Source organism: Dromaius novaehollandiae, chromosome 7 (genome assembly GCF_036370855.1).
Source record: "Dromaius novaehollandiae isolate bDroNov1 chromosome 7, bDroNov1.hap1, whole genome shotgun sequence".
Lineage (NCBI taxonomy): Eukaryota > Metazoa > Chordata > Aves > Casuariiformes > Dromaiidae > Dromaius > Dromaius novaehollandiae.
Genome location: NC_088104.1, coordinates 27,419,658 through 27,446,538, shown reverse-complemented (window position 1 = coordinate 27,446,538; position 26,881 = coordinate 27,419,658). Strand labels below are relative to the sequence as shown.

General features: G+C 40.4%; 1 protein-coding gene across 4 annotated transcripts in view; it reads left to right on the top strand.

Annotated features, from left to right (window-relative positions):
* The first annotated feature begins 4,959 nt into the window (after window positions 1-4,959).
* The window catches only part of SESTD1 (SEC14 and spectrin domain containing 1), a 64,149-nt gene continuing 42,227 nt past the window's right edge, over window positions 4,960-26,881 (top strand). Inside the window, exons 1-5 of one of the 4 annotated variants that reach the window (XM_064515022.1) lie at window positions 4,960-5,217; window positions 7,679-7,733; window positions 8,421-8,523; window positions 19,128-19,207; window positions 25,474-25,582. In XM_064515022.1, the coding sequence (XP_064371092.1) occupies window positions 19,153-19,207; window positions 25,474-25,582 (164 nt within the window). In that variant the 5' untranslated portion in view covers window positions 4,960-5,217; window positions 7,679-7,733; window positions 8,421-8,523; window positions 19,128-19,152. Of the gene's footprint in view, window positions 5,218-5,549; window positions 5,672-5,737; window positions 5,847-7,678; window positions 7,734-8,420; window positions 8,524-19,127; window positions 19,208-25,473; window positions 25,583-26,881 lie in introns of those variants that run through there. The other 3 variants (XM_064515026.1, XM_064515023.1, XM_064515025.1) reach the window with 3 other exon arrangements.

The window sequence follows — 26,881 nt, the reverse complement described above, 5'->3', positions numbered from 1 at the left end:
GCTTCCAGCAACTGATACATCTACCCTATATTGTGTATCTTGGTCAAAAAAATTAATGATATTTCTCAGTTAATATACTGGTAATTTTCAAATCTGTGAAGCTGTAAGAGTTTTCCATCAAAGGTGCAGATTCCTTTAGAAATGTCCCCTATGGAAATGAGGTATAACACGTAAAAACTTGCTTTTCTTCATCATTTTTCAAGCACTTTATATGTTGTCCTCAGATGGCCCACCCTTTTCACTTCCCCTACAGTTCCATAAACCGCAAGTTGAAAAATACAAATATAGACGATGACACTATCCTCTCGCTGCTGCCTGTTGAAAGCACGAAGGCACAGCAATCTGGGAGTTCTGCATAGCAGAACAGTCTTGAAAAGGGCTTCAAAAAAGAGCAGGAACTGACTGTAAAATGTATCTCTTGAGGTTTCAGCACATGGAAATAAAACATTTAGAAAATCAAGCAAATTGTGTGGTGCCTTTGTATGTCTGACTTAGGCTGCAGTCCTACTCAGCTTATTTCAGAGCAGAGATTTTCATCTCAGATCATTCTAACAGAGGGAGAATAGGGATCTGAGACCTGCCTCCTGCACCCCGGGCAAGTATTCTAATGAACAATATAGCTAGATTTCAACACCCCAAAATTCCTCTCAATGGGAGTTTTCACAGAAAACCGCGAATCAGAAAAGAAAACACTTTGGTTTTGATTGAAAAATTGCACTTCACAAAAATGAAGTTTATGGCAGAATATTTTAACCAACTTTAACTGGATTATCTCCTGGTCAGAACTGTACTAGAATCCAGAATAGCCCCATACGGGGAAGGCACAGAGAAAGTAGAAAGCCCTTTTTGTCTACCCCTTTACTAAGATCACACCCCATAACAGCTGTAGTATGGCACACCTATTTCTTGATCTCTGCCTTATGTCACCATCTGACCACCTTTATCCTGCTAACATTTCCTATACCTGCTAACAGTCCATTTTGAAGCTGGAAATTAAATATAAATCTAATGTTAGCAAAAACAGTGGTGGTACTAAATACAGCTTTTTCTACAGGCTAATGCTAATAAACCCCATGGCCAAAGAGTGAGCAAGTTGCAGAAGTCAGTAACTAATCAAGGCTCATTAGAAAAATCTCTATTCTTCCTTTCTGTGGTGCAAGCAGAAGAAAGCCGTGTGCAGCAATAAATATGGTTCCAGCTGAACATTGCGTACTTTGTATAGGAGTAATTCAAAAGCGTACTGATAATCAGTGCTCTATTTCTGTAGCTAGCACTTTGGAGGCACGTGCTTTTCCGTAGCTGTTATGCCTCACGTGGTAACTAGCATGGTGAGTCCGGTTGTTCCTTTTGCCCAGCGAGCACCGCAGCAGGGATCCCACATGGGGCTGAGCCAGCCGGCGACAGAGGCGGCGGGGGGCATGCCACCAAACCCGCTCGGGGTATGGAAACACGCGGCTAGCACGACGGATGCTCTCACCTCCTGCCCCTGCGTGAGGCATCCTCAGCCTGGTCCTGCCACCAGGCACCTTCTGGTCAAAGCCGTGGAGACTGCGCCAAGATCCACCCTCGCTGCTGCCGGGGAGCGACCCAGGCCAGAGCCAGCGGACCGGAGCGCGCGCTGCGCGGCATGGCGTGCCTCCCCGCTGCGTCGCAGGGGCTCGGGGCCCGCTGCCAGCCAAAAACTCCTCCTCCTTCCCAAGTGGAAAGCAAGTTGGGGAAAACCATGTTTGCATTTAAGAAACGTGGGCAGCAAGAAACAGTTTCTGGTTCCTTCCTTTTGTGCTTGACTTTGAGACTGCTCCAACCAGACCAGTCTGTCCCTAGGAAAGGAGGGATAACGTCTTCAGCAAAGACACTGACCACAGATAGCTTTGTTTCCCATGAAACATTTCTGACATTTCTCAGGTATCTACTCAATAGCAATGCAGCTTTCAGGCTTTTATTTTACTTTTTACATGAAAGCCCTTACTTCCTAAGTAGGAAGGAAAGGACAAATTATAGAGATTGTATTTTATAGAAAATAAAAAGTAATTAAACAAAACAATAAAAGTCACTGAAGAGTTTGCTGCAGGTCATACAATCTGACAGCCTCTAGTACTCAGAAGGATATAATGAAATCAGTGTGCTTTATTGTTTCTGCCTGCGCACTAAGAAGCATGCAAAAAATACACAAAAAAACTGTTCCTTCAGAATCTTGCAAAGATCCATACTGATGTCTTTCATTACAGGCAGAAGTCACTCATGCAAAGACCTTTGTAAAACAAAAGCTGTCCCTATTTTTGTATTTTAAGTGACGAACTTCTAAATTGTCAGCATGAGATAGCCATTTAAAAGACTGGTTTATACACTTCTTTTGTAAGTACAGATAGAAGAAAGCACAGATCCTTCCATACGTGCTACCTGCAGTGTGCCCGACTTCCAGCTTGTGCTGATCAGCACCTGGAATCTCATGGGTTTGTGCTTTTGGGGACTCTAGTTTCTACTCCTATTAAGAGCATAATTTAAGGCTATGTTGCTGACTGTTTCAGAAGAATCAAGCTCTCCTCAATTCGGGATTATAAAACTGTTATTTGTGTTCAAAAGACCGTTTCACATTTTTTTGCTGAGAGCAGGTAAACGTGGCTAACTTCAGAATTCAGTGAACGGTAGGTAACATGCTGAACGCTGTAGTAGAGCTCTTGTTTGTTTCTGCCACTTTTTAAAATGTGCACTGAATGCTTATATTTTTCTGTCACTTCCACTTCCCAAACCTTCTAATACTGTTTATCAACATAGAAGGGACTTTTCACACTGTTTTGCCTACAGGAATCTGGCAGTATGACAAATATGCAAGGTATTAAAGTACTAGATGCCTCTGCTGGTTACCGTGAATACGATGATACCATCTTGTTATGATCATAAAGCTCCACATACAAAACATTGTCCAGTTTTTATTTACGATTCACCATTGCCAGCCTACACTAATCCTACTGCACATAGATATCTGCTGGATTAACGATACACAACTTATGGTAAAAGCAATTGCTTATCTGTTGCATCGAGATGTGGAAGCAAACAATAAGCAAGGGAGAAGAATAAATTGTTCCAGGTGGAGGGTTTCCAGCCCACCCGGTGCAGGACTGTGCCCGGCGGTGGCTCCCGGTGCCCGCAGCAAGCGGAGGCAGAGCCAAGCCGCGGGCATGAGCCCCTGTCACACCTGGGGGCACCCAGAAAGTAGCACGGGGGACCAGTGCCACCGCACAGAGCTGCGCTTTACCAAAAGTGCATGGGGGTTGGTTCAGTTTTCTTCGAAGGCTGATTTTTCTGAAGGAGCGGCAACAAAAGCTGGAAGCAGTAACTGCATTGTGAGAGCCCTGTGGTGCCTGTAACAAAGGCCCTGTTGTGCTCACACACCACAGCCTCCAAGCCCAGGATGTTTTCAGCCTATTTACTCCTATTCATACTGGAGTAGATCTGGCATGGCTGCTGGAACATAGATTAAGGCCAGTTTTAATCAAATGGATCCTTGATACAAAAATATACCTTTTTTTCTTTTTGTCGGTGGCATGTATGGCAAAGGCAATTAAATACTTCCAGTATGACCTTAAATGACACTGTTCTCCTCAGTTGCTATCCTGGCAAACCGCTCGGCAGCGGATGCACAGAAGAGTCAGAAAGCCTGTTAAACATCTTGATATTCAAACTCGCACAGCTCCAGCCACAGTGTAAGTTACAGCGACTATTTAGAGCACCGCAAGCCACCAAAAGCCTCCTGCACAAGCGCAAGATGAGGAGAGCACAGGCCCACTTGGCCCTGCACGGGGGGGTATACTAAGACACGGAGCAGCACTTGCAAGCCGGAGACCGCTGCCTTGCCTGAGCTGAGAGCAGCTCTGCGGGAGGATGAGCCTCCTTCAGCCCCTGGGAAGAGATTCCGTTTGTATCGTACAGTGACTGGGGAAATGGAGAGAGGAAAGCTGGGCCTACATCCTTGTGGCCTTTCCCATCTCACAGAAGTAACTATAAGAAACGTTACTGGGATTAGTTAGTTCATGCCTACAAAAAAGTTTGAGATACACAACCGGAAAGCACCAAAAGGTGCAAAAACTCCTTATAAATAGATGAACGTTCAATTATTATGTGCTAGGAACGGTACCTTGCATGTATTGTCAGCACTACGGAGGCTTTTATAAGTATGAAATAATAAATAAAATAACAGTATAATAGTCAACTGCAGTTTTTCCTTTCATTGATTTTACTTTTGGTCATTTTCAAGATTAAAGATAAATGGTTAAGTGACTTCCGCTGGATTTTCACTGATGCTGGCTCTGGACATTCACATCACCCATCCACTGTTATAGAACAGTATTTGTGCTACAGTCAGGAGCTACCAAGGTAGAGCCTTTACAGTGGTAGGGTCTTGAGTAAACGTTGGTCAACAGGATAAACTTCTTTCCCCATCTTACCTTCTGACCACAAATATACAACAAATAAGCATCTACTTCAAAAAGTGACCTAAAAGTTGTATCTGGAGCACTCTTTAATGCAAACAATTAAAATACTGCTAGATTTCTGCTCTTTTAATAACGTACAAGAGAACCTGTATGGTTCTCTATGCCAGCTACTTTCGGGGGGAAGCTAACACAGATCGCTTATCTCCGTTTATCTCCAAAGGTCCCTACGGCAGGTTTTTGCTCTTCCCTTTATCCTTCGTCCCCGCATAACCAGGCTTCAGCAGGCTGGTCCCGGGCGCAGCTCGTAGAGGCAACAAGTTATTAGCGGCGGTCAGCGGGCAACAAACCCTCAGCAGCGCCGTGACAGCAACGCTGATGCCCGACCACCACCGGCCCCGCAGGCCGCGGCGGCAGCGGGGCGGCGGCAGCGGGGCGGCGGCGCGGGCGCCCCCTGCCGGGGCGGCGGTACGGGCACGGCGGGCGCGTTGTTCCCCGGGGCGGGGCTCCGTGCGGCCGCGCCGCCCCGCGCAGCTGCCGCGCTCCGCGGGCGGGGGCGGGGGCTGGGGCTGGGGCGAGGGCCGCGGCGGGGAGGCGCTGGCCGCGCTCGCTGTCTCCTTGTCGACGGGAAGGGCCCGGAGCCGCCCGCGCCCCCCCCGCGCCGAGGCCCGCAGCTGCCACGGGCCGGCGAGGCGGCGGAGGGCGGTCGCCGCAGCCCGGCCGGGTCTCGGCTCCGCCCCGCGCCCGCCCTGCCGCCGGCGCCGGGCGCCCGGAGCGCCGCAGCGGGGTGAGTAGCCGCGCCGCGAGGGGCTCTGCGCGCCCGCGGCCCCGCGGAGGGGCGGCCCGCGCCCTGCGGCCTGGCCGCGCTTTGTTCCCGGCGGGGGAGGAGCAGGGCGGCGGCGGCGGCCGGGCCCTGCGGCAGAGCCGGCCCCCGCCGGGGCGAGCGCGGCGCTCCCTGCCCCGCTGCGCTGCCCGCGCAGGGCGGCGGCGGGTCGCGGCCGCAGCCGCCGCAACAGGTCGGGGCGTTTCGTGCTGCTGCGCGTGGCCGCGGCGGCGGGGAGGCCGGGGGGGGGGGGCGCCGGGCCCGCCTTTGTGCGGGCGGGGGCGGCGGGGCCGGGGGGCAGCGCCCGGCCGCCCGCGGGCTGCTCCGATGCCGCCGGTGCCGCTTCGTCGTGGCTTGACAGGTCCGTTGTGCGGCGGAGCTGGTCGCCGGGGGATGGATCTCGGGTTTTGATCCCCCGGTGAGCGAAACTGGCAGTACTCGCATGGCTCCGCGTTAGCGGGCGCTTTTGCACTTGTCCTTTCATCTCTCTTTATCCCGACGAAAATACCGGTTCTCTGCGGTTTCGGTGTTGCCTTGTCCTGGCGGCTGAACGGAGACTCCGTGCGGGCGCTGGACCCCGCTGCGATGAGGAAGTACGGGTTTCTTTCCTTTCCCCTCTCCCCGTCCGTGGTGTTGTCCGTCAGGTACGGTGCATAGCGCAGTGAGTGCCGTTACCGCGCTATAGCAACAGCTATGCCGATGGGCTTGCACCCTCATAGGGGCTCTCGTCTTCCTGAATTCACCTATTTTTATAAAGTCGCATTGTCCCTTTGTCAGTCACGTTGTCCGCGCTAAGCAGATGCTTGCTGAGGAGAGTGGGGGGAAGGTGGACCATGGCAACGTAAAGCTCGATCAGAGAGGCCTGGCGCTTGCCACCAGCGTGCTCCTCAGGCTTTGCTGCTTGGAGAAGGAAACTGTAGCTGCTCACAGTGTTCTCCTTCAGTGATGTATTTTCAGATTTTGCACACATTTTTACATCATAGGTTGCTGTTTCTTGGAGAATCCTGGAAAGCAGCCATGGCCAATTGTTTTTCCTAAAGTAACATGATGATAATTGATTTTCAATTTGGCGTTGGGTGATCTATACTACCACTTTCCCTAGAGTCAGGAGAAGAAAAAAATATATGAAAAATATTTATTATATTTATTATTAAAACAATATATTTGTATTTAATTTAAGAATTGATACCATGGTGTCTTCTTGAATTATATAGACTGTAATTCTAAATTAGCCTTGGAATTATATTTTTCTGTAAAGCTTACATAAACAGGGGGAACAAACTGTTTTTGCTATTTGCTGTTTTCCAGTGTGAAAGGAAAAAAAGGAATAAAAGTAGGGACAAGAGCTGGAGGTACTTATGGGAGAGAAACTAAATAGGGTGGTGGTAAACTTTAACATGGTGCTGTATGATTGTCAAGTGTCCTCAGGGATAGCACATGAAGAGGAATGCTTTTTTCCGCAGCAATTGAGTGGGCAGGGAAACGTGCAACACTTTTAATAGCCAGCTTCTGATGAAGTAGGCAAAGTCCACTTCAGGTCTAGTAGCAGTAAGAAATGATGTTGTCACGGGATTTCCCCCACCCCTGTCCGTTCAGACTCTCTTGAGCAGTTGGTATCGATACTCTTTCTCTATCTGCGGTGTGTAGCCTCGCCTTCTCCCCATCTCCCTGAGGTGCTAGTTTATTTGCCTGACTAGAAGAGATTTAGCTTTTAAATTTAAAACTTGCTGCGAGAGATTGCTGTGATGACTGCTGCATTTCAGTACATGTAAGACCTATGAAGTGTGTTTAGGTTCTTGGCTTCACCTGTAACACATTCAACGCAAATTTGTGGTCTTGGGTTTCTCTGGTGGGTGGGGTTTGATCAAGCTGCCATGTGTGTCTCAAAGTATTCACTGAGTCTTTCTGTTTGATGCTTATATTTTAATCCTGTATCTATTAGTCCCCTGTAAGGTAGGGACTATTTACATTTTGAATTTAAGATATTTTTTATTTTATGTTATAGTGGTGGTTCATTTAGTTTGTAGGAATATCTTTTTCTTTGCATGAAAAAACACTTTGTTCTTTTTTTTCCTTTTGCCTAAAACTCTGTGTAGTTTACCTCTGGTTGAAAGCATACTACAAGGACTCTGCTTCTTGTTGCTTTCCCGCTGCTTCCGGTGCTGCCTCAGGAGCATTGCCTGCTAATTATAAACAATGTTGATGTCTACCATATGTTTTGGTGGAAAATATGGGATTCCTGCTGTCCCACTCAACTTGAATGCGTGGCTTACAAGTATTTGTGAATCTATAATGGAAACATTGACTCCCTTATTGTGTAACTTCATAATAAATCCTTGTTTTCAATCTCCAAAGAAATTAAGTTTTATATCAAATATTAGCTTCTAAAAATATGGTCAAATACATTTTTCATTTAAACTTTCAGAATCCAGGATCCAGAGCTCCAACTTGTATCCTTAACAGATATTCCAGTGCAAATGGTAAGTAAGATTGATCTGTTCCAGAAATGAGATTATTAAAATCTTCATGCAATTTTTTTTAGCCCCGATGAATACAGGGTCTTGGATGACATCCTTGCAACTAGTGTTGCACAAATGTATTTAAGCTGTAATTCGAACTCATGCCTAGTTTATCTTAGGCATGCTACTTGGGTTTGGTCTTGTGACTTTGTAAAATCTTTAGAAGCTGGTGTAACAAAACCAAGGCTTCACATATTTAAGTTATATAGTTTGGTTTAGACATCTTAATTCATAGATATTAAGCTCACTGAAATGATACAGCTTGTGAATAAGATAGTGTTGGTTACAGTGGCTCACAGTATTATTTTCCAATGTATGAGAGGATGAGCAAGTGTTAATGGGAGATTTGCAAATTCTAATTTGAAGAGGGAGATATGATTGTAGGTGAGACTGAGGAAAGAAAAGGTTTAAATAGCATCAAGGAAGATTGCTGCTGTTCTTGTAGTGTTGACAGGCTTGTGCAGAGAAGACAAATGAGAAAGTGAGCACCTTGAGTGAGCAATTAGAAGAATCCACTGGCGAAGCTTTCTATGCTTTAGACTAAGTGAGAATAGGAGATTCTGAAATGAAGTTTTGTTTACAAGGGACTCTAAACTGGAAAAGGAAGCAAGTGAAGATGAATATGGAGTATTGTTTTCCTGTTTCTAGGTGAGAAGATGAGCTGCTGCATTTTGGACAAGCTGAAGTTTGGAACACTGGGACATAAAGAATCCATTAAGAAAGAAATTACAATAGTTAAGAGGAGATGAAGGTATGACTTAGTGCTTGACAGAAGCAATGTTTTAAGGGAGGTAGTTGTAGTAAGCACATGAGAACTTACAGTCAAGCTAAATTTCTATGGTGTTGGCAGAGTTGAATTTGAGAGAGATGTTCTGAGAGAGATTTTGTGAAGGATAAATGTCAGCCAAACCATATAAAGCAAAAAAAAAAAAAAAAAAAAAAAAGTGTTGATAGATGAATGGATTTGATGTTAACCTAATGAGATGTTTTGGTCATTAAATGATATGTGTAGCTGAATGTCAGAAAATAAATGGCCCTTCTTAAGGGAGAGGGTCAGGATGGGCATAAAATACATAGGTAGAAGGTGCTGCTGCTCATCTACTTCTGGTGTTTGTGAAAATATTGTTTTCTTTCTAATCAGTGTACCTTCTGAATGAGTGTTTTCTCCACACTAATGTAATGTTTGCTATTCCTTTGATGTTACAACTTCTCAGGCTGGAATGGAGTGTATCAGTGGAGAATGTGCAAGTATGTTACTTCTTCGTAAGGTGCTCCAGGCAGCAGTTTAGCAGGCTTGTTTTTATCTTATCTGAAACATGTGCCGTTTATTTATATATGATGGTGGAATGTCATAGCTTTTATTTTGAGGAGGTGGGAGAGAGATGCTGTGGCTACTGCAGGTGGTTGTTACAGCCAGTTTAATTCGTGGCTTGGAGAAGAAAGGTTCAGAATCTTTAAGATGGGCACAAAAATCGAAGGAAAGACAACTCCTCAGGTTATTCAGGTTCAGATGTATTTCTCTCACACGCAGTAATTCAAGGGCAGCAAAGTTATTTTTATTTTGTATGATGATGGATTTGTGTAATCCTGAAATATTTTGAAACTTAAAAATGCAGATGAACAAGCAGTTTATGCCCCAGCTCTGAAATACTTTCTTATATATATATATATTTATATTTCTAACTTGCCTGTTTGGTTAAGGTTAGCAGAGTTCTCAAATAACTTACATATTCTTTATTCAGGGATTTTCATTATTATCCCGATTATGTCTACCTTATGGATTGTGCAGTGGGGAAGAAAAACTCTCAAGCCATTGCCATTAAAAAAAGATTTAGAATTGTTCAGGATGTTTCAGGGCTCACACAAAATCTTACTCTGAGCTGAGAACTTTTTTTATGTAAGGGGTCAAAAACATGGTTTTCTAGACTTGTAAGCAGTCTTTTTATTAGCTTTTGTTAAGGCTGTCAGGCTCTCATTTGTTTTCTTCTTACCTCTAGTCCATTTTTTCCACCTGAAAAGGATAAGTGCTTTTGATGTGTCTACTATGATTATGTCTACACACCCTACTCTCAATTTATTCTCAGAACTGCCCTTCTTCCATGCTCCTTTCCTTCACCCCCAGCTTAGAAGTGCATTTCTTTTTGTTTCCATACGATTGTAGTATCATTATATTGGTCTGACCTCTTGCACTGAAATGTTTCTGACAGTCTGAGCCACAGAGTTATAGCCAAGCTGTTACGTGTATTGTTAGGAGGTTGTAGAACTTGATTGTTCTCTTATGTAAATGTTATAAAAGGAACAAGAAGTTCTAATCTTGCACCCCAGAGGAAAGTTATTTTGTGTTTGCTCCAGACTGCCAACAGTTGCACTCATCAGTGCAGCTGTTTGTCTTTTGACTTTGACTCTTGACTCAGCTGCTCCTGGCCTGGCGTTGTCCACTCTACTTGCTCCTACTGTCTGTTAAGTTTTAGGAAGTACTGAAAACATGAGTGCCATCTGTGATCTTTCATCACAAACTGTTTTTGGTCAGTATTTTTAAAGAACTGGTGAAAATGATTACCTTCAATGCAAGTTTTGGGACTGTTGGCTTTTTCAGTAGAATTAGCTGGGGAAGAAGTGTGTCATTTTTATTCTACTATTCACTGCTGTTTTTTCAGTGTGTGATTCTGAAACTGCGTCCATGAGGATTTACAAGCTGTGCAATTTCTGTCTTGCTTCCCCATGAACTCCAACTAAGTAAAATTTTAGGAGCTGAACCTGTGATTCTCACTGGTGTTATGGAAGTGTGATGAACAGAAAATTTCTGCGCTATGCTTTCAACAGAGCATTTCAATTGACCTATTGCCATGTAGAATGGGATGGAAGAAGCCACCTCCCAAATTGCATCATGTTGCTTGTTTTGTGGTCACTTTATGCTCTGATGTGAGTTGGGACTGTTCCAGATGACTGCAACTTATGCTGTATTGGCTGCGTGTTGCCAGAGAGGGAAGAAAGTAGCTCGGACTCTGCTGTTGCCTGTGGTAACAGTCTGCAAGGGCAAGCTATAGAGTTCTGCAGAAAGGTAAACACGAGGTCTCTCTCTGTAAATGTGGCAGAAAAGGAAATGTGGAGACACGTACAAAACCTGAGACTTTTCTCTTCTACTCTAAATTAAGGAGGCCTGGAAACTGCTGCAGTTTAACCTGTACCATATGTGTTTGGCTTGGCCTCAGGCTGAAAAGGTTAGAAAACTCTAGCAGGCTATTGTTTTGGTGTATCTCATGCTGTAGCAGCATTACAGCCTTCCATGTGTGTTTCTTTGGATTAGGGCAAAACTGCTTAGAGCTGCTGTCTGTGGACACTTCCTTTGATGAAACCAAAGAAGTGCTATTCTTTGTGAGAGTGCTAATTGCTTCAGACTGTCCTGTGCTTGCCCTTCTTCTATGGAAAGACTGAGGGGTGGGTGTCCTGTTTCATAGCTGTATGTGCAAATGTTGTTGTGGATTCTTAGTTATATTGCTTCTGGGCTCAGTACTCTGCCGTCTTTCCCTCCGGTATTTGCTGTAAAGCAGAGGAAAAGGGCTCCCTTTCTGTGAAATGAATAGTTAACTGAGATCAAAGTAAAATCTTGTGAGCACAACTGGACTTTTTCTTCTCTGATGGCATAACCTCTCTTATTCACTAGTTCTCCATTTGCTGTCTCACTATTCATTAGATTGCTCATCGCTCCTTTTTGCCACTCATCTTTTACTTCACTTTTCCCAGAATGTTATACAGAGGAAGTAGTTAACAGGAGAGGACTCTTCTAAATGCTATTATTAGAAGTACTTAGAGATGCAGTATATAAATTAACACTGAAGATGGGGCAGAAGAAATGGGCTATTGCTTCCAAGCTTCGATTTGCTGTGGCTGTGGCGGTATGCTTTGGATGATAGCTTAGTACATTGTTAACCCAAGTGTTAACCAGAAGTTGGACACTTTTTCAAAGCATGTGTGCATCTGTTGTCACAAGTTGCTGAATTAGAGTACTAATTGTTTATGTGTAATGGAACTGATATTATATACTTGATTTTTGCCTTAAAATTAAAGCAGCTTGCACACTGATGACATTTATAGGGTCTGTGATTTTTATTTGCTTAATCCTTTGGTATGTATTAATTGCTTGTGGAAGATCAGGAACATTTGTGTGTGTGTGTGTGTGTGTGTGTGTGTGTGTGTACTACTTGAAAATCAGGCACAATATAACTTCAGTATGCCCTTTTTTAACTGATAATTTGTTGATCAAAAGGAAAATAATCAGCTTATAACTGAACAAAGCAGTTCAAAAAGCTGAAACCCTGATTTGTTATTCCCTAAATGTGTGAAGTTACTTTTTCTTTGAGGTCTTAAAGGGCTCTAGCATATAAACTTCACAGCTTCTGTGTGGAAGAGTAAAACATACTGGTCATCTGCATTTGAGTACCTCAGTGTCTGTTCATCTGTTAGGTCTTATTGTTATTTTGAAACTGTGCAGCTGAGTAACTCAGTGCCTATGTGCTCTTTAATTACAAACTAAATCAATGAATGAATGTTTACAGCTTTTGTCCACTCTTCAGGCCCATTTGTTTCTCAAATTACCCTGGGGTACCAGCAGTCATATGGAGATATCTTTATTTGTGTTCTCCCTGACTTTGTGACACCTACATGTCCTCTCTCCCACAGCTCTAAGATAGCTTCAAAGGAAGACAGAACAATAAGCTACATAGATATTTGTGTTATTCAGTTTTTTCTCTTTCTTACGCACAGAGATTTTATTTCCATATGGGACAGGTGAACTTTGTGCTTTGTGGGTTGAAGTTAGCATCTGAAAAAACTTGCATGGTGGCTTCAGGGAATGAAGCTGTTAATTTTGAAGGTTGAGAATTCAGAAGCTGATTAAAAAAAAAAAATCTATGAATATGATTGAAGCTTCCCCCCCCCCTCCCCCATACTTCAGAATGTCTATTGTTATTTGCGCTATTGTTTGTGCCTGGACTTGCAAGCTGCTACAGTTCTGAATGTAGCTGCCCATCTGCTTCTTGGTTATTTATAGGCAGACCTATGGAGTTTCTTATCTCTCAAGTCTTTAAAAACCTTATTGAATTAAACATCATGATACTCTTGTAAAGAGGGAATTAATATATAACAGCTCCATTTTACAGATGGAGAGATCGAATGAAGACTAAACTGGGTAGATGGCTTGCTGAAAGCCATGTGTATATTTCATACAGAACAAGAAATGGAAACCAGATTTTTTTTCTAGCCCTGTATTTAACAGAACAGCTCTGCTCTCCTGCTTGATATATGATGAGAGAATGAGGAAATTACTCATTCTTTGAAACTTATAGTGGATGTTTGTGCAGACTAATCCATTTAAAGATCTTGCTCCACGTACTGAGAGTATTAAATGTTTCAGACCCAAAGAATTTGTGTAATCATTTTTATCTTAATTCTCTTTGAGCCTGGATTCATTTTGGTTGTTAATGATTTTTGTGGAGTGGTTCCAACTGGATCACTTAGGAAGAAAACATTAACTGCAGAGTCAGGTTCTCTCTAACATCCTCAGGGCATCTCACTTCTGGTCCTCTAGTCAACTGCGAGTCCATCAGCTTCTTCTCTTCCTTTTGTTTCAAGTAGTGTCTGGACATCTGCACTTACTTAATTTTTTTTAAATTATTATATGGGACTGAAGATGTATAGTAGCAAATGCAGATGATACGCTTTTATTCCTCAGAAGTTATACACATTTTACATGTAGGGGGGTGGGGGGTGGGTTTTTGTTTTTGTTTTGAATTTTGAACTGTATTGGGTAAAACAATGTAATTACAGTTTTTCGGAGCCTAGAAATAATAGGGGTCATAGCCTGCGTAGCCATGATTTGTTTCCACAGTGGAATGCAGCATGAAATAGTATTAGCATTTTATCTGTTCTGTAAATTTGTAGCTGTTTACTGTTGCCTGTTCCCACCTCTTCCTATCACATTTAATTACGTATTTAGGAGAATTGTCTTCACAAGTAGTATTAGCTTATGCTTGGGGGTGATGGGAATTTTCTTTCTTCACTTTCACTACATCTTTCTTCCAGGCATTTGGAACACCTTTCAAGTGTTTAGCTTTTAAATATATATATTCTGTATGGGCTTAGTCTTGTCACATTTCTCTGAAAAATCTTCAAAAAAATTAATACGCGGTTGGTGATGAACATTGCTGTATTGATTTAAAAAAAAACTCTGAAAAACTCAAGTGATTTTCAGTGAGTTCTGTATGGCTCTTTAATGTATTTCTTTTACTTAGCATGTTTCCTGTTAATACAAGTTTTATAATTTGACATATGATATTTTAATTGGCTGAGCAGATTGGAGGTGGGCATTCAGCACTCTAGATTTTCTGATTTCCAGCAAACTGGTTAAACCTCTTTAACTTGGTTTCATGTCGGTAAAATTTGAGCATATGAAACTTGTCTCTTGTTTTGGAATTGATAAAAATGAAGCTAATATTTTTGAAGTACTTTGGTTTCCTCAAGTGAAATCTATCTCTAGTCAGTGCTCTTGCTCTTCTTCTATAGCTTTTTTTCTTTTCTCTTTAATGGGTCCAAATGCTTTTGTTTTGTTGATGAGTAAATACTGGTACTGTTCCTTTCAGCTAAACAGCCATGCCACATAGTTTCTCATTATTCTTTCCTAATTTTAAATTGAGAGCTCGATGGCCAGTTTAAGAGTCTGTTATTTTGTCTTTCTCTGAACAATATGACTTCATGTTTTACTTATAGGACTAAATATGTCTGTTTTTTAGCAGTGTACTTTTGGAAAATACCTTTGACAGCTCCCAGTGGAGAGTAGAGGCCAGCTCTCTTGAAATTGTTTCACTTACTAATAGAGAAATGGCATTTAATTTCACTCCTCCTGATATTCTCTGGAGTGTTGAAGATAGTGAGGGATATTAAGCCCCTTTTAATTCTGAAGATTTTCTGGCATGTTCTGATAACTTGCTCTGGGGAGAGTTTCCCTCTAGGGAGCATGCATCAAAACTTTCACAAAAAAGAAGTAATTCAAAATTTTAGGAGTTTCTGGAACAAAGGATAGGTGGCCGAAATTACCAGTAATTGTTCTGACTCAGTTCCCTCCACTCTCGGTGAACAGAATACTTCCTTTGGTTCCAGGAAATATTGAACAAAAGAACTATTTTAATCGATGGACAGCAGTTTTCTACTGTGGCAGAAAGCCAGGCAGTGCTTTAATATTAAATAACTTGGTATTTTAACAACAGCAAAGAAATCAGTGCTTCCTGGAGTCAGAAAGTGTATATGAACTTTTGTTCCTATGTGAAGGTATGAAGGTAATGAAGTGTGTGTGTGTTTGTAAGTTTGTACTCTCCTCATTGATTATCCTGAAGAACCATTTGCAGTAATTTTGAAATACAGCTTGAGGAGAGGGTAAAATCATTACTAGGTACGTGTTCTGGGTGTTAACTTTGGCAGTTTTTTTTCTTAAGTAGCTTCTGTGGGATAGTTCAAGTGTGATTGTAATGGAGAGACAAGAATGACTATGTTAAGTTTTTTGTTTTATGCAACAAATAACCTGAAAAAGCATTTTTGTCTGAAGCATACAGGAAGTTTTAATAGGATGCTTATTTGAGTACTCATTTAAAGTGCAAGCTCTCTTGGTGCTCTCAGTTTCTTGAAAGAACTGAAATTGCTGTTTGTTTCCTTCTGTAACTTATATAGTTGCCAAAAAAGACACAAGTACTGAGGTTTTGGTGGGAGGGCTGGGAATGAACTTTGCAAGGCATTACGCTTCGAAACAAGGAGGGACAGTAAAAAGTTGTTGAAATGTTATTTCTGTGTTTCACAAAAAATAATCATTAAAATTTTGGTTCATAATGAAACTCATTGTTTTAACAAGAAAAGGAATATTTTTTTCCTCAGGCTCTCTATTTGAAGTTAATTTTTTTTCTAGAACATTTACAGTTTTGATTCCATTAACCTTTTTTTCCCCACAGAAGATTGTGTTCATACAGAGAAGTGCAGTTCCCAGTCTCAAGCCCTATGAGTGGAGTTAAAAAAAAACCAGAACAAAACAAAATGAAAAAACAAAACAAAAGAACCAAACTTTTTTGTTGTACATGGGTATCAGTGTACATCTCAAAACATGTATTTCTGTGCAAAATTCAATTTTTATGGATTGATCCATGCTAGTATGAGGAATGGGTCACTTTGAAAAGGAAAGTGAGGAGTAGGATCATGCATGATAGATACCCCAATTTATGGTGACCTCAGGTTTCTCTCTTTCTCCCTCAAGACTGACAAGTCCATACTGTTATCTTTCAGGTCTAGTGTTTACAAATCTGAACTGGTTCTTAGCTTGCCGTTACGTTGGCCATAGGGCTATAGCAGCAGCAGCTTGTATGATCATAATTCATGGCCCTGGTGACTGTCTCCCATAAGTCCAGCCTGTAAGGTTTTTAAAAAAATCTACCAAAAACCACTTACCTAAATCCACAATTTAACTCTCCTCTTGGGCTTCCCTCATCCTGAGGGTTTCTAAGTCTTTGGATACAATAAAAAAGGTGTTTATGTGCTTAAATATCTTAGGATAGATGAGCCCACAGCTGAAATGAGCTCTGTTAGGATTCATAAAGTTTGTTCTCCCCATGTTGGCATTACAGGGTTCTGTTTTCATACAGGAGGTCCTGCTTTGTTCCTGGTGACTTGTAAATTCATCTCTTCAAGATACCTGCTGACCCATAACGCCATCATGGGTTTTTCCTTTTCTCTTCAGATGCAGCTCTGCCAACTCTGTGGGAATGACCAAGGCTCCCCCACCGGCGAGCATGTATTGCGGTGAACCTACAAAACTTAGCTGTTGTCTTGTAGCTGGAATGGTGCAGGGAACCCCCTCTCTTTTGCTAATGTGATGCTAGGTATGGCTTCATAAGGTATAGCTTTATAAAGCTCTTGAGTTCTTGGCATACTGATCTTCCACACCTTTCTGCAAACAATAAATTGCCACATAACAGACAGTTTTTCTTGGCGCAGTGAGTGCCACCTTAAACATCTTGGCATTGTTTTATCCAAGTAAGAGTACAGCCCCCCAGTTTGAATGTTGGCACCGGTAAGTCGGTTTCTTACAGTCTGATGATCATGTCCTACCTAGCCTCTTGTCCTTCCGGAGCGCTGGGCTGGACACATCTTCCCAGGTGTAGATCCCACCCAAAGCGGGGATTGGTGGAGCTGCTGAACCTGCCCCTCGTCTCTTTCTCTAACCTGAGCAAAATCCACTCAGTCTGGAGGCCTCCTTAAACCATATGTACATTTTTCTGGCACATCTCTGGCATTCTTGAAAAACCTCAACCCATAGTTAGGTTTTGCTTAGTCTCCTGATGGAACTTGATGAGCAGGAAATGTGTTTCTGCACAGATGGTGACAGCTTGTCCTGCCAGGCTGTCTGCCACCTTCTTTGACCCAAACCAGGTACCACACCTAGCTGCCAAGTGCAGCAGTTGATTTTTCTGATTGCTTGCTAGGTATAGTATTCTCTCTGAATTAATTTTTTTAATCCATATTATTTTGTTTAGAAACTTGTAGAAATCTATTCCTCACACTTTAAAGGAAGTATTTAATATGATAAATATTAAGATGTTTTGTATGGAACATCCCTGAGAACCCTATATTTTCATAAAGGTTTCTGTTCTTTTGCAGTTTGTGACCTGCTAGTGTTCAGGCTGCAGTTCTTGTCACAGCTTAGACTGTATTCAGTCTGTGTCAAAACTCTTCCTTTTGTTTTTGTTCCGATTTGCTTGGGGTAGCATTGTACCCTAAGATTCAGAACTGGCTACTGTTCTTTACTTCCTTCTATGGCCTAGCTTACTCAATAATAATCTATTGATTATTTTTGTTTTACATGGTTTGATTTTTTTTTCCTGTGTTAATTATACTTTTACTTGATATAATATCACATCTTACCTGTATTGGATTATTGATTGCTCCAAGTGTGTGTCTCAGAGGCACTTAAAATTTCAGGTAGCTGTTTAGCAAATGGTCATCAGGAAATCACTTCCAATGTATTTCCTATATATAATTCTCAATTGTATGTTGCAGCACTCAAAAGTCTGTTTGTTTGCTTAAGCACTTTATTTCTGAAAAAGTAAATTGTCTTAATACACCAATAACCAGTTTATCATCAGTAAATGAAATGCTACTTTATAATAGCTTTTAACCACACACAAACCTAGTGAAGTGAGTCGCTTCCATTTCATTTGTGTGACACTTAGGAACAGAAAAAAATGGTTGAGTGAAAAACAAGTTTCTGGAAAAGGAGTGTGTGGTGTTGGGATTTTCTTGTGGATATGAGCAGACTGTATCTGCTTAATCCTTTCACAGCTGACATTTTATCAGTTTCCTGAGAGAATGATTTATCTGTCTCTGCATCTCTTTTTTTATGAAAGTTAGTCCAATTGGAAAGAATAAATGAATCTGAAAATTGTGCAGCACATGTTCCATGGTGCAGGAGTAATGGGAGGGTGTGAATAATCAGAGTTGGAGCTTGTTTCTGGGAAAGCATGGTACCGCTGTGTTGTAGAGTAGGGCATAAGTAAAAACATGAACTGAGGAAGACGGGATACCGATTGCTGCTCTGCGTAGGCCATAGGAGATGGTTGTAGTTTTCCTGTCCTGTTGATTATCTGTGAAACACTGGAGCTTAATCACAGCGAGTCATGGTGCATAATGCAGTGGAAATGGGATGAGATTAAGAAGGGATTTGGAGACAAAGGGAGCAGAAGCATTTCATCTATATGTTAAACAAACCTTTTCGTGCTGTTAGGGTTTTTTTCCCCCCTCTCCCTTTGACTGAAGACCTACTAATTGCAGGTTAATGACAGTGTCCTGACATAAATGCATAGGTATTTAGCATAAGGTATTTAAATAATTCCTATATGCCTAGTAATATGAGAAAGACTATGTAAAAGTGGAAAGAGTACTAGTCTTGCTTATTTTACACCCGAATGACCAACCAGACAGATGATCTGTCTGTAAATTGCTTGTAGTTTAATGGGGTTGGGAAATAGGGCTTTTATAAAAATTATCTCCATGTCTTTGGCTGAGATTTTGCTTGGATTTTCCTTTTTTAAGGTGAGGAGGAGGAAATATTTAATTAAAAATTTACATGGAAAATGAGTCTGCTATTGGTGTTTTCTTTGGTTTTTATAACACTTTGAACTTGCTAAATGTTATGAGTTGGATTTCAATTGTAATGTTCTGTACTTCCTTCAAGAGTACAAAAATGTTTTGGCCAGTGCTCGTTTTACAGAAATGTGGTAATTGATTTCCCATACTTGACAACTTTAACTTCTTGTGTTTCAGAGAGGTGCAAATTATCTGAAGTAGAATGGAAGCTTCAGTAATATTACCCATTCTGAAGAAAAAATTGGCTTTTCTTTCAGGTATGGTTTCTGTTTTCCTTAAATGGTTCCTGTCTGCGTAATTTGGGTGGGGTTTTTAGGTTGCTTTTTTATGCTTGCTGGACGTATTTAACAGAACTATATTGTAGCTTGGCATGTTGTCGTATTTCAAAAGCATCTCTGAAACTTTTAATCTAGTAGCCAAACTATTGCTGTTTGCATTTGGCAGACTTGTTTTCACTGTAGCCTGTAACTCAACTCCACAGAGTTGATATCATGAAGTTTCACTCTATAAATAAAAGAATGATTTAGTAGGGGTCCAAGAATAACCCTCTTGGTTTTGTAAGTGGTTTTTGAAATGTAGAGTGGTTAGTTTCAGGATTTTCCAAATATTTTTTTCCCTCCTTTTCAACCCTCCTCCCCCTTTTCTAAGTGGATGGAAGCATAGCCATGCATTGCAAGGTTTTGGTTCCTACCAAGTAGTTAATCCAGGCGGTGCTGGAATTACTGGTTCTGTATTTGTTCAGACTTTGTGAATTTTAGCTTGAATTTAATTTTTTCCCCTCCCCAAGCCAAAGAAAACCAGAAGGGAATACTTGAGAAGGATGAGTGACGTTCTCTTGCTGATTTCTCTGCTGTCATAGATAGCTGTGCTGGCCCTTGGTGTTTGAACGCTTAATTTAGAGAAGGTGGATAACTTTCAGGATACTTCTTAACTTCACAGCATGAGAAATGTTGCTATAATATTCTTTTGTTTTAGTTTATTTTAGCTAGAGAGTAGATAACCTGCTCCAGAGAAGTGAAACTTGTTCCTTTTTTTTTTCATAGGAGTTGTTTGATTTCTAAATTGCCTAGGACAGTAGACAGTTTCTTCAGTAGTAGCAACAGATGCATAGTATGGTTGTTTGGTCAGCATTATACCTCAAGGAAATTCTGATTAACTGGAGTGCCTTTGCAGTTTGGCAATTAAAGCTGCCGGATTCATTTTAAAATATTGATGTTCTTAGTGAAAAGTAATTTACTGAGTGGCAGTTAAAATGCTAGAAACCATTTAGAACTTGCATACTGCTAGGAAGGTTTGGCCTCTTTGGAATTGTGTGGTATTGATGGACACTTCAATAAATGGTAAAGATTCATACAGTAGTTCTTCTAAGCTTTCTTCAGTGTGAGTAAAAGGACCTGACAGAGAAACCACTTTATTTTACTCTTTAAAGCAGTTTTATTCCATGTAGTTTCATACATGATACATTAACAATAAAAACAGATAATTGGAAAAATTGTATTTTAGGAAACTGTTCTCTGGTAGTTTGTATGTTGGAATCTTTTCTTTTTTTGCATTACGTTAGTACATACAAAGTTGGCCTTGCCTCCTTCTTCTGGAAGCAAAACAGTGACTCCTGATGGAACAGCATCTCTTTGGATTTGGAATTAATGAACTGTGTTCTGAGGGGGCACGTGGCTGTGTAGGTTGCAGGTTGGTAGGTTATTACAAGTAGTGGGGTGGGGGGAAAAGGAAAAAAAACTAGTGCTGACTCGACAAAATGAAGCCAGCAGCCATTTTGACTGTGCAAAATAAATTAAAGAATTTTTCTTCTGTAATGAGTTATTTCCTTTAGCTTAAATTTACTTTTTCCAGTTCGTAAGCTATAACACTTCTGCTGATTTACAATACACATTGTGTTAATTTGTCCTTATTTTTGTTTTTCAGGTTTAGTTTTAAGCCTGAAGACTCAGGCTTTTTTGTGACGTAAAGGGTTGTGGGTCTTCTTTTGTTTTTGTTTCCCACACCTAAAATTACAATCTGATTTGGGTTTATCTCTCTGAAATATAAAGGTTATGGTGAATATTTATACAACATCTAGCTTTTAGAAAGAAGTTTAAAAATATTGTAACTAAGATCATAATACTATAACTAAGAGCAAAGAAAAATTTACTTCACTGTTTAGTAATTTTTATTGTTTCGTGTGGTAATATTGGGAAATGTTACAGACTACTGTACATTCATGATAGCTAACACTTATTAACTGATAACTTTGGTTAATATTCCTTTAAACCTTTATTTAGTTTTTCAATATGTCCTTTAAAATACGGTTTTGAATTAAAATGATTGTTGGATGGATAAGAAGATAATGGCTATGCCTTATATTAAACCACCAGCTATCACTTTTCATGGGGAAAAAGAATCAAAGATAATCCCTACTTTGTCCTCATTTTGTGCTACGACAGAGTGGCAGGATGTTTACCTGGACTATATCTATTTCAGTTTTTTGAGAAAACTGTACAAAAATCATTGTGCAGGCAGAATATGGATGTTTGAATTTTCCCTAATAGTGTTTACAGAGTGGGGGAATAACCCTTCAGTTTGTCCACAAGATGTCACAAAACTGAAGAATTTAGCTAATTATTTTAGTCTTTTTGTGGAATGTCAACGATTTTCACGTAGTTCATTGAATGCTGTTTAAATCCAGGTGTAAAAGGAGTTCCAGGTATCTACTATCTTGTATGAGTAGGCTTCCACGTGCCAGTTCTAAACTTTGTAAGAAAGACCCCGTTCAACACTGGAGTCTTTTAACTCTGCGTAAACAAATCATGAACCACTATTGATAGTTATCAGTTCTGGGGGTGTGCATGCCTCACAGCATTTTTCATAAATTCTCTAGGTAGCTTAGAGATGAACAAGTCTCAGCTATGAATCAGCTATGGCAAGGCTAACTTGCTGTAAATGTGGGAGTGTGGCAGGTGGTGCGAACACCTCCACGTATACTTTCATTGAAATGGACAACTTTAAAGCCCCATTTTAGGATCACTCATGAGCTTATAGGCGGTAGAGCGCAAGGAATATCAACTATGATTCTTAAAAGTATACTGTCTGATAGAGTCCTGAGCTGCTGCGAGGGCTCATGATTGAGTTTGGACCAAAGCCACCCTTCTGTTGTCCCTTGTAGAAGCACCTTCATACCTACTTTCTTTCTTTTCATACTACAGGCCCACTCAGTTTGATGACTAAATTCTGTCCATTCTCTTTTTTAAATTTTTATTAATACTTGTGACAGTGTTTTCTTGCTTCTTTACTCAGCTGTTTTCTCGTAGTGCCTCCATTTTGCTTTTTTTCTTTTTAACTCAAAAATAACTAACTTTTGAACTTAGCCTTTGTAAATCTTAGTTTCAACCAATTTTTTTGCTCTATCCCTAAAAACTTTTATCTTGCTTGGCTTGGTTTGGAAGTTAGATGTGGGACCAGAGTTACACTTGGCATCAAGTACATCCTCCTGCCTTTTAGGATTTAAAAAAAAATATTTTTTTGGATGAAGAAAGACCAGACAATATCTGACCACTTACAGAAGGGCTTCTTTCTTCATTTTAGTGTTTTATTCTCATTGAGAGATGGTAGCTAGCAATCTACCATTGGATGAATGTGGCTTCTGAAAGGTTATTTTAGATCCCCAAACGTACCATTTTCCTCTCATTTGTTGGATTTAATGTGGACTCAGTAAGCGCTGGAGCAAGTGGAGAGAAATTCTACTTTTTCCATTTCAAGTATACAGATGAGAACCAATCTCCAGTTTTTAAACAGTTGAGATATTTTTCCTTCCTTTTTTCTCCTCAACCCTGATTTTCAGACTTTCTGTTGTTCAGAAAGGGAAAAGGAGACGCGCTCTGTAAAAACTGTTGCTCTAGACTGTGACCATGGCAAGACCTCCCCTTGTGTACATCTGTAAGAGTTACTGTGCTGTGCTTGCGTGCTTTGCCTTACTTCTGCATAGGTGATAATGTTCTTTAAACAATTGTGCTTACTGATTAGGCAGAACTTAGTCCTACCAATGTTAAATACCCGTAGGAAGCAAAAACACTATTTAATGGCTTTAACCATATGAACAGCACATTTAAAATCACTTAAGAAGAAAAGAGTTCTTTTTCAGGTTACGAAAAATCACTTTGCTTCTTTCTCACCCCAAACAAAGCTGAGATTATAATCACAATTCCATTTTTGAAATCTGGAGGAAAGAGTTTAGTAATGCCCCACCCCTAAATATGTGTAAATGACTCCTTACTACTTTGGACTTTTTTTTAAATAGCTGATATATTAAAGAAAATATTCTAAAAAATAATGATGGAGAAAATGGAAAAGCCTTTCAGCTATTCCAGAATATGGAAAACTTATTTTGAAACTGGTTTAACGTAGATATGAGCATTAGTTTAAAAAAAAAAAGCCTGAAGATTTAAAAAAAAAAAAAAAAAAAAAAAAAAAAAAAAAAAAGGGCAGACTGAACTTGTGGTTTAGTAAGCTGTAAAGTCAAACAGAAAATCCTTCTCTGGAGTATGTTTTGTTCACTTCATGTTCTTTACTTAATGACCAAATTCTTTTCCCTACTTCCTTTCTACTTCCTCTCTCCCAGTCCACTCAAAAAAAAAAAAAAAAAAAAAAAGGGGGGGGGGGAAACAAACTTGTTTGGGTTTTGAAATGAGGTAGTTTGTTTGTTTGTTTTTTAACTCTTTTGAAGCTGGTTATAGACATGATTCAAAATTCAAGAGCAGAGAGAAAAACCTCTGTTCAAAGGTGCAGCTACATTTCTGGTAGATCTCTGTATCAACTCCTGGCATCTTAAAAGCATGTATAAGTTTTGTTGGTTTTGTTTTGTTTTGTTTCCCCTGCACAGCTACTTGCACAAGATGGTGGTATAAGCTTAGTTGGCAGGGCTGGGAGGTGTGAAGAGCAGTTCTAAGCAGCTGCTTGGAAAAACGAGATGGAGACTGAACTTCTAGTTAAATGTTCCTATGTTCTGGATCCCCTTATGCTTTTTTATTGTTGTTGGTTTTTTGTTTTTAATTAACCTTTGTATGACCGATGATGAAGCTTTTCTTTGATTCTCAAGCTCCCTCTGGACCTCTTGACACTTAAATTGTGTCCCCACCGTTTTGCCTGTAAGTCAGGCTTCCGATAGCTCTAACAAAACTTAGTGTACTTTTGTGTGCTTCCTCTACTCTGACTTCCTCGGTACTTTCACCATTGGAGCTTGCAGAATTCTGGAGGTTACGGTGAAAAGCAATAAGATATTGAAATCTTGGATAGTCCTTGAATAAGCTGGGCATTGGCACTCTGTGATTAAGGGAGCAAAGGTAGCTGTGCTGCATCTTTCCACTTACAAATTTGGAGGTGCTGTTGACTACTACTTATATTTGCCATTTTGAGCAAACCAACTTCTCTGTTTTCTCTGATGAAATAACAGTTGTTCAGGGGCTAATGTTTTGGTCTCAAGGCCTTCTGCGTTCACAATAGGCCCAATGATGCCCTTGTACTTGGAGCTGCACTGATAATGGAAGAGTCAGCTGCACACCTGACTGGTCTCCTTGACTCTGCAGGATTTTCTGGTTGACCTTTTTGTGACATAGCAGAGGAATATATCTGGGAGTTGTGTCAGTATTTATTTTTAGCTTGATTCAGTTATAATAAGTGGATTTGGCTTCAGTTTCCATTTAAACCAGGAGAAAGAACCCAGTCCAAATTCATTCTAGTTACTGGTTCATACCTGTGTGGCTCAAAATTCAATCTTCTAGAAGAAAGATTAAAGGAGAGATTTTTGGCTCTCTTTAAAAACTCACTTTTCCTCACTGTACTTTCCAGAGATTTTCTAGAGTGTTTATGTAGTCGACAGTAACCCAAGCTGGAGTTGTGGGACAGTCTGCTTGAAAGCACTACATTAACATCACCGTATAGCTGATATTGCTGGATCTTATAATGGAAAGATTATTGTGAGACCTGCTTTTTTCAATATTTTTGTTGCTGGTACTGTTGGTATAACTTATGCCAGAAGGGTTTAAAAACACTTACGAAGATGAAAGCAGCTTGAGGTACCAGGGGTCTGTGTGGTACAGGGCCCTCCTTTGTGTACTGGATGTGTCTAGGAGGTCTTGCACGCCAGCTGGAGCTGCTGTGTACATACTTATACTGGAAGCTTACCAAGTTTCTGCAGGTTGATAGCGTAGAAGGTCTAGGAGGTATTTCTTTGAAAACAATCTAGATATGCCAAAAAATGCTTCTGGAAGGCTTAATTTTTGGTGCTGTTGTTTATGTTGAAATACTAGATGAGAGACTGACAGATACAGATGTGATCTATGCTCTGAACCCTTGGTGGCGCATTAAATATGAATGCAGTGAATGAATCCCCACAACTGAGAGGCGAAACTTCAGTTGTGATTTTTGTAGTAACTTTAGTTTTCTGATGTGTTTTGAGACCATGTAAGTACAAAGTGTTTCTGTTACCTTAAAGCCATCCCATCTTTCTAATGACTTTTTCCTCTCTAAATAGGAGGGAAGGACAGAAGAAGTGGCCTCATTCTGACAATTCCACTATGCCTTGAACAGACGAGTATGGATGAGCTGAGTGTCACACTAGACTACCTTCTAAGTATCCCAAGGTGATTTCAAAGGCTGCTTGCTTTTCTGGTGGTGGAAGGGGTCTTTTAGTTTTAATTTTCCCGTACCTTTTAATACAAAATGAAGTTTACATGGACAGTTGTTTTAAAATGTGATACCATCTGATTTAATTAGAAACAATATATCTTCATGAACTAAGGTAAATCTACTAATGATTGTATAAGTCCTTTTATTTTGTATATCCATGGCTTTGTTTTTTTGCTGTGTGTATTCCTCACTCCTTTCTTGGAATATCTGTGTTAATTTTGTTTTTAATGACAGCGCGCTTACATTGCTATCTAAATTAATGAGCCACTATAATGAAACTCACGAGTTTTCAGCCACTTGCCATGACTACCTTTGTACTTACTCCAAATAAGAAAGCTTCCTCCTCTTCCTGTCTTTGCTAAATGCCTGTTTTTGTAGCCTGTAGTGCTTAAGCATGTGCTTAATTTAAAAATATATGAAGTATTGTTGAATGTTTAAAGTTGAGAGTGCTTAAATGTGCTGAATTACAACTCAAGTATCCTGCTGTTCAGACCTTAATGTAAAATCATCGTTGATTATGTTCTGCTCATGTAACCCTGCAAGCTTACAGTGACGGTTCTTGATCTTATCTTAGTTACTGCCTTTTTTGTCTTAAAAGTCTGAGGTTGGCCTTTATTATAGCCTTGCTTTATTTTTCTTTGGAATGGATTTATAAAGGAAAGAAGCCGCTCAGCTGAATGCTCATTTCTATCCCTTTCAGTTTGTCTTTTGAAAATGGAGAAATACTGATATAATTAGAGAATGTACTTTGCATAATGGAATCTACAAATGCTTTAAAAAGGCGGATCTGATTTTTTTTTTTTTTTTTTTTTTTTTTTGTAGTTAAGTGTTTAAAAAATGCTCTGGTTGGAGAAAAGGAAGCAGGGAATTAATTCAGGTTGCTTACAAATAAAACATCATAATGTAGATGTGTATATTGAACAGCAATTAGTCATGGAAATTTTAGGGCTTTTAATCAGCTTATTGTCTTTTTTAAAATGATGAAAATCCCAGATCATCATCTGTGCAAGTTGTCTCATTGACTTAAGGGCTTGGCTGTGCTTACGGAACAGACGCAGGCATTGTTGTCCTAGCAGGCATTAATTATTCTGCAGTCTCACCCTGATACATGGCTTTAGGTATATTCGTGTAAAAGTAACTCTCTGAAAATTGAACGAAAGCACTCTTTGTACTCTGTGCAGACTGGGAAGTCCATTCGAGAGAAAAGTTTAATGTTTTCGCTTCTAATATTGTTTGTCAGTCGTGTGGAAAAA